This window comes from Elgaria multicarinata, chromosome 12 (genome assembly GCF_023053635.1).
Source record: "Elgaria multicarinata webbii isolate HBS135686 ecotype San Diego chromosome 12, rElgMul1.1.pri, whole genome shotgun sequence".
Taxonomy (NCBI): Eukaryota; Metazoa; Chordata; class Lepidosauria; order Squamata; family Anguidae; genus Elgaria; species Elgaria multicarinata.
Genome location: NC_086182.1, coordinates 21,104,588 through 21,119,492, shown reverse-complemented (window position 1 = coordinate 21,119,492; position 14,905 = coordinate 21,104,588). Strand labels below are relative to the sequence as shown.

Here is a 14,905-nt window from a genome sequence, read left to right as displayed (position 1 = left end):
ATTTGAAGTAATCTGACACAACAGGTCTCACAACAGCATCCAACAGGTCTCCTGGAAAAGGTTTTCTGGCTGCAGAATTATCCTTTAGGGCAGCCTGGTGTCTTCTAGATGTTTTGGACTTCCACTCCCATCAGCCAATAAGGTGCTGAGTCATGGCTGGGAAGCACAGCTGGGCCCCTGGGTAGCTAAACAGAACCTCCATGCTCAGAGGAAGTGATAGAACCTCCATGTTCAGAGGTAGGGATAGAACCTCCATGTTCAGAGGTAGTTGCCTTCATGCCCTGCTTGTGTGTGTGTGTGTTTTTGGAAGCATCTGGCTGACCAATGTTGCAAACAGAAGGCAGAGGACTAGCTGGACCTTTTGTCTGCTGTAGCAGGATATTTCTTACCTTTTGACACAGCTCATGTCTTCTAAAGTGGTTGATTTATTGGTGGAAGGAGGCATTTTGCAAGAGCTGTTCTAGGCCTCTAAATATAGGTTGATGGATTGAAATCCCTCTTTCCAAGACCAGGAGAAGAACTTGAGAAAATACCAAGGCAGCAGATTGGCCACTGTGTGAAGAGACTGCTGGACTAGATGGATCTTTGGTCTATTCCAGCATGGCTCTTCTTACCTTCTTGCGTTCTCACTGCTCCCCTGTCCTGCGACAGAAAGCTGCTTTACCAACAGTTCTTGGCTAGGCCTCGTTTCCCGCTCTTCCTCACTCTCATCTCTCTGCTGTGATTCTGAACCAAACATCTGGATCATGGCTTTATTCTTGGACCCAGCTTCAAGTTATAGGTTGCAAACATTCTCCAACAGGGAATGTTTGCATAACAAGATGGAATGGTATAAACACAGAGAGACAATAACTTCTAAAGTTCTGCTACCACTGCCAAATGGTTTTGGAAAGTTGGGAGATTGGAGAACATCAGATTTATTAAAACTCAGAATTGCATTTTTGTTAATGCATCCTTTTCTCCTTTAACTTGTTTTTTTTGTGTGTGTATTTCCTTTTTCTGCTCCACCCCAGGGCACTCATGAAAGTCTCCAGGGAAATTCAAAAGCCCTCTCCACCGTTACAGCCATCATTGATGGGACTGGATCTGTAGGTGAGTAACCAGAGAGAGTAGGATGGGGATCCCCAAGCCTTTTGATTCAGTGGGCAGAGTTGGAATTTTGAGAGAATCTCGTGGGCATTCTCACAAAATGGCTGCTTGGGGAAGAGTTGCTCATTCATAAAACGGCTGCTAAGGTGGGCATGACGGGTCACAAAACATTCATTTCCCAGAAAGCAAACCAGTGAGACTGAAAGGAAAGTAACTTGCCAATGAATCTAAGTACAAGGCAGAAATGGAGGATGAGCTGGTCAATCTATCAGTGGCACTGAGCAACGTTAGCCAAGAACATAATCCCTATGTTCAGAGATCACCAAATGCTCTCGCTATCTTGCACCCCATATGAGGTTCCCCAGGGCATCTGGGCATCCACTCTTCGATACGGAATTCGAGTCTAGATGGACCTTTGGTCTGATCCAGCATGGCAGTTCTTCTGTTATCTGTGAGCACGTGTTTGCCATTTCTTAACTCCCTTGTCCTCCTATACAGTTAATGAGCACGGGCTCCCTGCGCCATCTGTGTGGGACGGAGTCTGCCCTCCAAAGAGATCTGACCTGGACTTCTCGACTACTCGCTTACTCATCCTTGGTGCTGTTCTTTTCATTTTGCAGGTGCTGCTCTTGGACCCCTCCTAGCAGGTGTGATCTCTAGCACCGGCTGGGACAACGTCTTCTACATGTTGATATCAGCAGATGTGCTGGCTTGCCTAGTGAGTTCCTTTTGAAGAGTATTTTGCACCAACCTACCCAATTGTTGTGTGGGATCGCAAGAGATTTGATCACCTTACTGCCCATTCCTGTACAAGCCCTTTAATTCTCTAAACCCCCCAAAATCTGTAAACCGAGAGGCTAATCCAGCCCAATTAAACTTGGATGGTAAATCCTGGCTTGGCTAGGTTAGGCCCTGGGGGAAGATGCCAGTCAACTGAGCACTCAAGGAGATTTTGGTAGCAGGAGGCTACAGCTGGGAAACCAAGGGTTACGTTTAGTCAGCAGTTATGCCCAGTAAACAAGAGCACAGAAAAGCAGAGACTACTAGCACCTCGGACAGCACTCTGAGGGAGCTGCTAGGCTAGGCTGGTTCTTCATGAAAGGAGCTGTTGCTCCAGCAAGGGTCTAGCAGCATCTGAAGGCTTCCGTAATCCAGTCAATTTAGGTCTCTCTGATGGTAGGTACTAACTGCAACTTTAAAAGGCCCAAGCTCATTTCTGTCGCCTTGAGCTCCTGAAGGACCTGAGAAACCTTGGGAGAGACATTCTTGGAGGCTGAGGTTGATGTGAGGGGCAATTCCATGGGTCTGGGGGATGCATCAAGGCTTCCCAAGAGTCCTTTACGGAGTGATATGACCAATGTCTCACTGGGCTTAGAATCCTTTTGGGGGTAACAGCGAACCTCCAGATCTGGTGCCATGAGAGACCCTTCAGAAAAACTGAACTCTACCCCAGCCCAGACCTGAGTTGGGGAGAGCCAGTAGCTCAGTGGACATGCAAAAGGTCCCAGTTTCAATCACCATGCTCTCGAGTAGAAGGGCTGGGGAAGGGACATGCACAAAACCCTGGAAAGTTGCTGTCAGTCAGAGTTGACTAGTACTGGGCTAAGTGGACCACTGCTCTGACTGAGGAGCAGGCACCTTCCTAGGAGATCCCCTGGCACGTTCTTTCCTGAACTTGACCTGTGACCTCAGCGAATTTGCCTTTAACTCAAGAGGTATATTCTTGCAGCTACCTAGAATGAATGTTGGGTGGACAGTAAACCCTCTTGGACATTCACACAAAAGCTACTGCCCAAACTGATTTTGGATCTGTCTTCTCCTTCCAGCTCCTTTCACGAGTAGTATTCAAAGAAATGCGAGGATGGTGTGGCTGCTACACAAGGAAAAGAGGGTAGGTGTTGGCCGAACTGAAAGACTTTTGAGAGTACTATTCCAGAAGTTGTTTGTAACCTGTAGTCCACAGGTGTCTTGATAACATCCAAATTCCCTAAAATTATGAGTTTGTCAACGAGTAGTTGCTAAATCCCCTGTTGTGGGTACTGGCATATTGAATTTTATTGAATGTACTTGGTAGCCCTGTTGCATCCTTCCCCAACTAGTGGCCTCTAGATACATTGGACCACAACTCAACTCATCCTTGGTCAGCATGGCCATTGAGTATGTATGTATAATGAAAAACAAGATGGCAGCATCCCACTCCATGGGATGCTAATACCTGCTACATTGGAAGTGGGTGAAACACTCTTGGACTTATTTGCATATTGAGTGTGGTTGAAGTTGGCTTGATATCCTGGCTCATTCCAAATCTGTTGACTGCAGTTTCCCAGTTCGGATGATATAGGAAACTATAGTAAATGGAAGGTTTCCTGGTTTGTTCATATCCTCCGTGAAGTGGCAGCATGTTCTGGCAAAAGGCGGGTTCATAGCTGGGCTTATTAAGCCAAGATATGATCGTCCAAACTCTCTCACTGTATCTCCAGTCCCACCATGAAAGGGTACCTTTCCATCCCCTATCATGCCTAAATTGGCACCTAAAAGCCAGTGTACCAAAGAGCCAAGTGGAACTCTGGCCACAATATAACAAACCCAGATTCTCTCCCCCGCCCCTTCCCAAACCCTGTGATGTCTCCTTAACCAGTACTAACAGTATCCTTCTCCTTCATGTGCTTTCATAGCTCTTGTGTGACATTAACACAGCCAATAGTATTGGATACAAAATAGTTTGCAGTGTGAGTATGTCCATCGCTTCTCTCTTCCCGTTCAATGGACAGCGAAAAAGTGTGCAAATTTCTGTGTGTGATTCGCCCCCTTTTCCCCCTGATTTTCCTTGTCCCCCATGGCATCTGGGAGGTAAACATCATGCACTTGTCAAGAGAAGCTGTGAGGGAGCACCAAGGCATGACAGCATAATAAGCAGTTTTGATGAAGGTCGGCTGTTTTCAGTGAAAGGGGAGTGGGATATGGAAGAGCCCCCCAAATCTGTCTCATTCATTGCATGGGTGAGCTTAAGGCGCGGCCTTCTCAGGGGCAAAGGAACGATGCATCCAGCAGTGTATCCATCTGCCATGACATTTTCCCAGCTCCAGCAGAGCAGACACCCAGACATAACTGGGTGAGTTGGATATACCTGTCTTGAATGAGACCAAGGAAGTTAAGGAAACAGGTGCAAAATACCATTTTCTATACTAAAATATAATGTTAAAAATAACACACACAGAGCATTTCACAAATACAATAATAAAATGAGACAACCAGAATGCTAGACAGGAAATGCTCCGTAAACTTGATCCATTTGGCCAGACGCGTTTCGACCCTTGGTCTTCCTCAATGGCCAGTTTGCCAAGCTGATTAGTACCGTGGGCTATTTTCTCCCAGGGCTGACTTAAAAGTTCCAAAAATTAAAAGAAATCAGATGTCACTCCCTACAATATACGGTACAAGTCCAAATATTCAAAGGAAGTCCATGGAAGGTATTCCAAACAGCCACTGCTCACAAGCACAATAAGCAGAGTTATTTTCAAAATTATATTTTAGTATAAAAAATTGTATTTTGTACCTGTTTCCTTAACTTCTTTGTTTTCATTTATACTGTGTTAGGTTAAGGTTATCACCTCTTTATTGCAGTTGAATGAGACCAAGCAAGGTTTGAATCCACAGTGTTTATTTGGAATGAGTGCCATTTTCTTGGCAGGAAGGCAAGGTACAAATCAATTGAATGGATGGATGGATAGACAGATGCTTAGTTAAGCTCCCTAATCATTTGACCTCCTTACTTGCCATCTCTAGGACTTATGGGAGGACGGTGTGAGGTCTATCTTGCTGGTGGCAGCAGGCATTCCCACCCCCCATCATCCCAGATATTTACTCAACTTCCAAGGCATTGCTGCAGGAGGAGGACCGCCACCATAAAAACATAGTGGTGACAGGTTTTTCCTACACAAAGTCCTGGTGGTTGAGTCTTCTTCTGGGGCACTGTGGAAAACAAAGCTAACAACCGCCAGAAGATCATACTCTTAAGGTGCAATCCTCTGCATGTTTAGACAGGGGGAAAAGTCCTACAACTCTCAGCATTCCCCAGCCAGCTCTGACTGGCTGGGGAATAGACTGACCTGGTATGAGACAGCTTCCTAGCCAAAGAGTACTGAAATGACAGTTATGCCAGCAAGATGAGCATTTTTTCCCCAATAGTGTTTTTGTATCAAATGTACAGTTTTCAAGAGCAGTGTGGAAATTATTATTATTATTATTATTATTATTATTATTATTATTATTTATTTATTTATTTATATAGCACCATCAATGTACATGGTGCTGTACAGAGTAAAACAGTAAATAGCAAGACTCTGCCGCATAGGCTTACAATCTAATAAAATCATAGTAAAACAATAAGGAGGGGAAGAGAATGCAAACAGGCACAGGGTAGGGTAAGCAGGCACAGGGTAGGGTAAAACTAACAGTAGAAAGTCTGCACAACATCAAGTTTTAAAAGCTTTAGGAAAAAGAAAAGTTTTTAGTTGAGCTTTAAAAGCTGCGATTGAAGTTGTAGTTCTCAAATGTTCTGGAAGAGCGTTCCAGGCGTAAGGGGCAGCAGAAGAAAATTCACAAAGGTCTGGTAGATCCCTTGCCAGAATAGACCCCAACTTTTTAGAGGTTTGTTTCTCTGAAAGCCATGGGCCTTAGCTAGACCTAACGTTTATCCCGGGGTCGTCCCTGCCTGCTCCTGGGATATCCTGTGTGTCATTTACATGAACAGAGATGACCCCGGGATGATCCCGGGATAAACCTTAGGTCTAGCTAAGGCCATGGTTGTGCCACAACACCCCAGATGCCTCCCTCTGCCTCTACTAACGCATCTTAATAAATACATCAAGATCAGCTAATCTGAATGAATTTCCAGATGAAGAAATCTCATGGCGATCATGTCTTGGGAAACAATCAGTGCTACGAGATAATTAATTGTCTCCATCTTCACCATCTTTCCTTGCATGTCAGTCTAGCTGTATAAACGATCACGCTGTGTGGTAAAACGAATCACCCACCAAGAGTTTTGATTCGGGTGGGTGGGTGTGATTGAGAAAAATGAAAGGACGTAATTTGAAACAGTGGTTCTCAAAACTGGGCTGGCACGGGCAGTTAATTAAGGCAGGCGTTAGCACCTGCTTGATCTCTCCCAACAGGAGCTCCGTTTTGAGTTAGAATTCAGAGAATGGCTAAAACCTGCCCAATGGATGCTGTACGTGAGATCTGCTCCATCTCTGCCTTGGGTAGCATTCCATTAGCACTGGTTATTATAGAGCAAACTGGGCATTATAGGGCTCCACAAGGGACCTCAAACAATACTGTCAGAGCCATACGAATGAGAACTGCAACAAAATGTTGCTGTGTATCCCCCGCTCCTAACAGGGGCGCTCATGTTTGGGGTTCAAGCTGGTTAGCCAGCCATGTACTCCTCCATTCCACTCTCCGCTCCCTGGTTGTCTCTCAGCATTTCATGACTACTCAGTACGATCCGTTCCTATTGGGCTGGTGGCTTTGTTTTGTTTTGTTTGCAGGGTTTTAATATTTTACAGTTTTTTGGTACTTCTACACACCTGAGTACGCTGATACCTCCCTCTTGTTTCTCAGTGGCCCTGATTTGGCCTTTGTCAGTTTCTGTTTAATTTGCCCTGTTTCTGTTTAATTCGGGCACCCCCACCAAAAAGGCCCTGATTTTGGTTTTAAGTAGTCCATAAACAGGGAGCCACCACGGAAATAGTTTTGTGGCTTGTGGCCACCTGCCCGGCCACAGCAACCCAGGACACCCGTATCAGTGCTTCAGTTGGCAACCTTGGCCATCAGGCAAGTTGTACATTATGGGGTGGGGGGGTGTTGTATGGGGGGGATACGAGTCAACAATAGGTGTGCTGCCCCTAGAATATCTAGCTAGACCAGCCATCCCTAAGGTAGTGCCCTCCAGAAGTTTGGGACCAACTCCCATCAGCCCCAGCCAGCATAGCCAATGGTCAAGAATGCTGGGAAATGTTGTCTAAAACTTCTGAAGGACATCATAGTGGGGAAGGTTGAGCTAGGCCCTGAGAACCACTGTTTTAACTTTTGGAGATCTCCCCTTCCACGTCCTTCCCCCCCCCCCCTCACTCCCAAGATCCCGAGTTCCACTATATGTTGATTGTATTTACAGGTCAGACACCACTTTTTGAGTAGGCATGCTCTGGGGCCATAAGTCACGGTAAGTCCACATCTCTGCCTTGAGCCCCTGGTGTCACTTGAGTGTCCTGCTTTCTGGTGTCTTTGGGACTAGTGGTCTAGCCTTGATGATTCCTTTCCTAGTCTCCTACAACCTCTGTTGGACTAAGTGGGGACAGTTGTGCTTGTATCTCTGGTGGTGGAGTCTGAGTTCAAGGGAACTGAGGAGGTTCATGGGAACCTAAAAAGGTTCAAGTGAACTTAAAAAGATTCAGGGAAACTTAGAAGAGAACACTTGTGCAATGGCTGAATTCCCAGGATGTTTGCACTCCTCTCTTGTTTGCGAGTCTGAAGGGAACCTCAACGTCCAATGTTTGACTGACTTCCCTGCCACCTTCTTTGGAATGCTAATCCTGAAATGAACCTAGAGCAGGGTCTAGGGTGGCAATACTCAGCTTTGGTCATGATCCCGAGGGCACAATGCCAAAGCAGTAGGGTCACATCCTCAGATGACCTTCACATCTAAGCAGAGATTTGAGTCTAGGTCTTCTCATTTCATACTAGCATTATTATTATTATTATTATTATTATTATTATTTAAACAAAATGTTGGAGTGCAGAGGACTCCTCTTCTGGGTTTCCTCCAGCCAGTCATGCAGTTTTCCAGAATGCTGGAGTCCAACCCTCCAACAGTCAACCAGCATTCTGTAGCAACAGAGCATGCTCAGTCCTCCTTGGTTTGCAGTGAGGGGAAGGCATTCCCTCCCCATTAGGGTGCAATCCTATGGGTTGTGTCCTCGCGACATGGAACCCTCTGAACTTGAAGGCGTCTGTGTATCCAATGCCATGGTAGAATGAGGCTGGCAGGGTAAGAGGTGCAGCAGAAGTGATCTTCACCTCCCCGTCCTCCAATCACTGGGCTTTCGCTAGATGGGCTTATTTGCCCATCTAGCAGCAGCACTTCAGAGAGGGACAGAAGGAAGCTGGAAGACACTCAGGGCTGTCCAGTCTCTTCTCCTTCCCACTCATTGGAACATCCTCTTTCCTCCCTCTCTTGAGATTGATTTTCTGACCTTGGAGGCCAGCCGGTACTGCACCGGCTGGCCTTCCCACGCCAGCTGTGAAGTTTGGGGGAAGTGGGTTTTTTGATCTCTACTTCCCCTTTCGTGGTTAGAGCATGGTCTCCAATTTTGGGGGTGGGGGAATCCTATCCAATGGCCCCTCAATGTCCAAGGGCCATAGGATTGCTCCCTCCAGGCTTTTCCCCGCAAAGGTTTTCTTTAAACTTCTGCAAAACATAGGGTTTGCCAGTACCTTCCACTTGTGTGTGGATGACACCATTTTTGGAGAAAGAGTTCATAATATTGAACTCTTAATATTAATACTCTTAATATTACTCTTAATATTAATAATATTAGTACCAATATTTATTTATGACCCACCTTTTTTTAAATAAAACATACACCCGGCAGCTGGCATAAAACTTGTGTAGTATAAAACAAGGTAACCATTTGAACTCCAAACAGACTATTTGATTGAGAGATGTGGGGAATCCAAACCCACAAAGCAAACTGCAGCTACCGTCCCAACTTGGAAGCTCTTTTAGATCTATGTAGGTCTCCATGGAGGCTGGTGGCTCTGCTGTCGGCAGTAGTGGGGGTGAAGCCACTCTGGGTTTCAGTCTGAACCAGTCCAAACTCTGAGGGAGCTCTCCAAGGTGCACTCCTTTAGAGTTCTGGTTGGTTCTGATTGAAACCCGGAGCAGATTCCTGCATGCCTCCTCCCCACTGACATCGGAGCCACCAGCCTTCACTGGTAGATCTCACCTTCAATCCTGAGCCACATGTGGGTCAATGTGGCCCTTGAAAGGACGGCTGCCCTGTCTGCATAAGGATGGAGTCTGTGATCTTGATCTTCCTAATAAGATCTCCTTGGACCTTTCAGCTTTAAAGAATTTTGACGTGACCCACATGACCGGAGGAGCCCGTCGAGGTTAACAGGGAGGAGCGTTGCCAAGAGGGTTGGTTTCGTTGCCCCACCACCACTTCTGCCCATCCCCACCGGGTCACGGTGGGAGGAATTAATGAAGCTGAAATGGAACGTGCTCCAGAAACAACGGAACTCTCTTCCAAGACACCAGCCAATGTGATCGATCACCAGCTGCACTTTTATGTCTTTTGTTTTTAAATGGCCATCAGAGGGGAGCAGGGAAAAACACTGATGCAGCGAAGCCAAAGGCAAAAGGAAGCGGTTTACTTGGGGTCCATGTGAAGTCCCAAAGCCTCCGTTTCATATCACTTGCCAGTTGCATCCCTTTTGTTACTGCTCGTTTTTTTATTATTAAAAAATGGTGCGGAACCAGTCGGCGGCTCTTTTCTGTCGGCCAAGTGAAAGGGGATGAGATGTGTTTGTGGTCCCATGGGAGGTTCTGATCATCTCAGAACTGCTGTCGCTGCAGCGGTGAATGAGGGTGGGAAAAGCACACACTGCGAATAGTTCCACGTTTCTGTTTCGGGATTTGCAGACCACTGTTTTTACTTTCCAGAATTTTATGCAAATTTAGTAATAGAAAAATACATGAAGTTAAAAGAAAAAATCAGCCGAAAATGTACATTTCTCCCATAGGCTAAAGTATGAAAATGCACATTGGGTGTGTGGGGGACTGTGTGCGTGCACATTTTCACAAGTGCAAATATGTGCAAATTCAGGTAATTGGAAAAAAATCTGATTCCATCAATGAGCCGACAACGGAACGGAACTCAGATGGAACAGATGTTATAAAATCCATCCATCCCAAGTGAGAAGGCGGCAAACTTAAGGCTTACAAGATCTACTTTGGTTTTTTACTACAACCTCAAGGTCCACCAACTGGAGTCAGGTGCAAAACGGTGGCCAGGGGAAGAAACCATTCACTTACTGTCTGCAGCCCATGTTCCATATATCAGGATAACCTACATACACTAGCATAAATCTGTATCTGCATTACTACAGATTAGGGATGTTCTAACACAAAACTTTAGTACTGGCCAGCAGAACTACACAAAGACCTAGGGCTCATCTACACCAAGCAGGATATTCCACTATGAAAGTGGTATGAAAGTAGTATATAAAAGGCAGGAACCACACTACTGCTTTATAGTGGTATGCGCCCATTGATACATACCATATACCACTTTTATACCACTATATCCTGCTTGGTGTGGCTTCTGCCTTTTATATACCGCTTTCATAGTGGAATATCCTGCTTGGTGTAGATGAGCCCCTAGTCTAAGACAATACAGGAATACCTATATTTTGCAGAGGAAACAGAAAGATGATTTTGTGATTAGCACAAAACCAGTCATGGCAGACTCTTTGATTTTGTTTTTTGAACTTGCCATTTTAAGCAATGGCAAGTCGTATCAGCACTCTTAAGCATAAAGTCCAATTTTACAGCTGGGGAAGGCTGAGCTTCTAAGATATACAACTTGCCCATGGATTGGCCAATTAAGTGTGCACGAGGACTGCAGGTTTTTTTTTTAAATGGAGTCAGAAACCGTTGTTGATGTGCTACAAATCATTAGTAGATCTCAATCAATTTTCTGTCCATACCTGCTCTGTGCCCAGTACCTCCCTTAAAGGTCTCCAGTTGGAAGGTGGGTCTACCGGAGCCAACACAACTATTTCCTCCTGAGAGGGTAATGAAAAAACAACAAGCCACACTTGATGTTTCCAATTCACCTGCTTGCAATTACAGCTCTAGTAAAGAGTTCTTTGTCCATTTGGGTCTGATTCAGGCAAGCAGGAGCAAAAGCCACCCACCTTCAAAGCGCCAGGCCCAGCCTGTGCATTTAATCTCTTTTCTTTGCAGCTCGCAAAACACGGAACAGAGCACATAACACTTGGCACATAACAATATGCCCAGCTCATATTACGTTTTGCATCCTTGGTGCAAACGGCTTGTGTTGTGTGGCAGAGTGTTCAGGGGGGTGAGAGGAAGGTTCAAATGGGGATCCTGTGAAAAGTGAGAGGGACGTGCCACCTTCAGCAGAGAATGTCCATAGGGACATTTTGCCTGAGGCCATTCCATTGGAATTCCCATTCTAATGCAGACAGGACCTCAGTCCATTAATTCTGCAGAGGTTAGACATAGAACTATGAGCCTCGTGTGGCGCAGAGCGGTAAAGCAGCAGTTTCTGCAGCTGAAACTCTCCCCATGGCCTGAGTTCGATCCCAGCGGAAGCTGGCTTCAGGCAGCCGGCTCGGGTCGACTCAGCCTTCCATCCTCCCGAGGTCGGTAAAATGAGTACCCAGTTAGCTGGGGGAAAGGTAATATCGGCCGGGGAAGGCAACAGCAAACCACCCTGCTATAAGACCTGCCAAGAAAACATCAGCGAAAGCTGGCGTCCCTCCAAGAGTCAGTAATGACTCAGTGCTTGCACAAAAGGTTCCTTTCCTTTCGACATAGAACTAGCTCTCTGGTGTGAAGTAGCTTTAGAACAGAGGAGCCACACTAGATCAGACCAAAGGCCGATCTAATCCAGCATTCTGTTCCCATGGTGTCCAACTAGATGCCCCAATGGGAAGCCCACATGCAGGACATGAGTGCAACAGCACCCTCCCGCTCACATTCACCCCAATGGAGCATAAGAGCTTGGCTCACATCCTGTTTCTCACAACTGGCTCTGTCCTCTCCAGCCAGGGACGGTCAACTTTTGTATCCTCAGCTTCCACTTTATTTTCCACGTATAGGTCAGGATGCTCAAAAGGGTCTAGCACAGCAAGATTGAAATTATTGGGCTTGGGAGCAAGATAAAATTTCTTTAGGGGCCCATGATCCATTGAAACCTTTGGGACATACTTCTAAGTTAACATACATAAAGTTCTCCCCAATTCACAGGAGCTAGAAGCATGAGCCAAACAGCTGCTGGGTATCTTTCTGTCTGAGTCGTAGTGCTTTATACACCCACTCAACAGAAGCCAAGGATTGCCTAGCCCCTTCTGCATCATGCCCAACAGGGTAATGAATTTCCTTGACGCACTATACACATTTTACAACATCAGGTTTTGTCGACAGAGAGCACCGCCCGGCTGGAACAGCGGAAGTGCCTTCCATTTATGGCATGATGGTTTCCACCACCATCAGGGTGAAAGTGATATCTAAAAACATCCAGCGATGCCCTCCATGGTATATAGTTAAGACTGTAATACTGGGACCAAATTCTGGGCCACCTACCCTGTTCGAAGAGCCATACTAGACTTCAGTACGCCCAGTTTTTTAACTGGCCGTGTAACAGAGGCCTTGGTGTGGGATAGAGTGAGATGTTTGGCTATCAGCAAGTCCAGAGTCATGGCTGTTAATTAGTAGGTACATTGTAACCAGATGTGCAATACCCAACCTGTTCTCCAGATGTAGACTGCAGCTTTGTGCGCAAGTTGGGATTTTGATTTATTTATTTATTAAAGGTAATATACGGTGGAAATAAATTAATCTTTTAAGGGGTTCTTTTGCTGAAGACAGCCCAAACTTTTCTCCGTCGAGAAAAATATGTGCCAAGGTGGCAGTTGGGCTAATTACCCAACGGATCTTTCCATGGGTATTATTCAGTACATTGGTGCCAAGTGCTGTGTTTATGTACAGTATAAACCTGAAATCTAATTGACTTCACCTCCTTGGAACTTAACACACTGAGGAACATCTGTGCCTGATGTTATTTTATTATGTGCTGATTCCACTAGTAAAGATGGGGGGGGGAGAGAGAAAGGTGCAGATTTTTTGGCGCTGTGCAATGCTCTGAGAACGAATTAACTGCACATGTCCCTGGGATGGGAACCCATGGCCCACTAAAACCTGTGGGACATATTTCTAAGTTGACATACATAAAATTCATTCATTCATTCAAACGGAGTTGTAAGGCTGCTGTCTCATGCAGGCTAACTTGGAAATAAGCTCCATTGATCACAGTGAGATTTAGTTCCCAGCAGAAAGTTACCAGATTATACTGTAAGGCTGATTTGAAAAAGGGTGGCCACTTGCACATTGTCAAAGAAGAGGAAACACATAACCGAAAAGGAGAGTAAAAGAGGATATGGCTTTGCATAAAACATGCATGTGCTAATTTATATGTATAGATGCAAAGTCAAGGTTACTCACCATCATTTAAATTAGAAATGTGGCCGGGTGACCACTGTGCCTGCTCAGTCCGCGGTCCAGCTGCTAACTGTTAACAGCAAACTTTAAGGACCCTGCTGGCTCACCTAGGGTACTTTATGTTAATGCAGACTTGGGCTGGGCAGCCCTCCAGGATGTCTTCAAATAAAAGACAGTCAACAGACAACACTGCAAAAAGAGGACTGCCCTCTGTAAAGCAGGGCACATGGCTACCTTACTGCTTGGAGAACTGAAGTCAGCACAACTCTTCCCATGAGACTATTAGTCTAGATTAAAAGTGCACAGGATTTCAGCCTATTGTATGAATGTTTATTCAGAAAATATGTCCCTTTTTGTGTTCTCTGGAGCTTACCTCCAAATGTGTCCTAAATTACAGCACCCTCTGTTTGGAGGACCGGCCAGTCCAAAGTCCTGCTGAAAGGTCAAGGACTGTAAGGAGTAGGGTGACCATATGAAAAGAAGGACCTGGCTCCTGTATCTTTAACAGTTGCATAGAAAAGAGAATTTCAGCAGGCATCATTTGTATGCATGCAGCACCTGGTGACATTCCCTCTTCATCACAACAGTTAAAGCTGCAGGAGCCCTGCCCTCTTGACCAGATACAAAAGAAGTCAGGGCTGCTGCAGCTTTAACTGTTGTGTTGAAGAGGGAATGTCACCAGGTGCTGCATGCAAATGATGCCTGCTGAAACTCCCCTTTCTATGCAACTGTTAAAGATACAGGAGCCCTGTCCTCCTTTTCATATGGTCACCCTAGTAAGGAGTTGCTCCAAGGAGAGGCCTTGGAGTTGCTCATCAACAGTGCGTTGTTGCTGTTTGATTCACACATACCCTCCGGGGTGGGTGGGATGGTGTCAGGGGCCCCTCCTCCTGATATCATAGGAACATTTCTCCGTGCAGAAAGAGAAACTTCCTCTGCACAGAGTTTAAGTTCTGTATGCAGAGAGAGGCCGGAGGGCCCACTCTGTGGCTCTCACTGTGCAGGGAGAATTTAAATTCCGTTCAGACGGAAGTAGATTATCGCTGCTTCCTCTCAACACAGGTTTCTGCCTCACTCCTCTTTCACAGTCCCTGCATGGGTAATGCAGGGGAGGAATGAAAGGGAGCTGCCTCAGTCCCCTTCTGATGGAAGTGAAAGATATTGAGGTGCAGCTCAGTCACTCTCTTTTCAGAAGGGGTGGGGCTTCACAGAGGGGAGGGGCCTCACCCAAGGCCCGGTAGGCTGGACAGGCCAACCTGGTGGCCCAAATTGTCTCATAGGCTGGAGGTTCTTCACCCCAGCCTTAAGAAAATATGTGCCATGCCGGGGTCCTCCAGTAATACCTTTAGCGCCATGAAGCCTCCCCTGTCCAAACTCCCATTCTTATATATAGACTCACTAGGTGGCACTGCTGCAGTGTGGTGAAAAATCTTGAGAGTATTCGCAGAACCTCCAGCACTGTGAAGTGAACAATGGTGTTTCCAAATTACTGACAGTACTGAA

General features: G+C 46.0%; 1 protein-coding gene across 3 annotated transcripts in view; it reads left to right on the top strand.

Moving 5' to 3' along the window:
* Positions 1–9,633, top strand: part of SLC37A2 (solute carrier family 37 member 2) — a 48,922-nt gene extending 39,289 nt beyond the window's left edge. Inside the window, exons 15-19 of one of the 3 annotated variants that reach the window (XM_063139400.1) lie at positions 1,014–1,092; positions 1,710–1,807; positions 2,916–2,980; positions 7,268–7,315; positions 9,217–9,633. In XM_063139400.1, the coding sequence (XP_062995470.1) occupies positions 1,014–1,092; positions 1,710–1,807; positions 2,916–2,980; positions 7,268–7,286 (261 nt within the window). In that variant the 3' untranslated portion in view covers positions 7,287–7,315; positions 9,217–9,633. Of the gene's footprint in view, positions 1–1,013; positions 1,093–1,709; positions 1,808–2,915; positions 2,981–5,986; positions 6,227–7,267; positions 7,316–9,216 lie in introns of those variants that run through there. The other 2 variants (XM_063139398.1, XM_063139399.1) reach the window with 2 other exon arrangements.
* Positions 9,634–14,905: the final 5,272 nt, after the last annotated feature.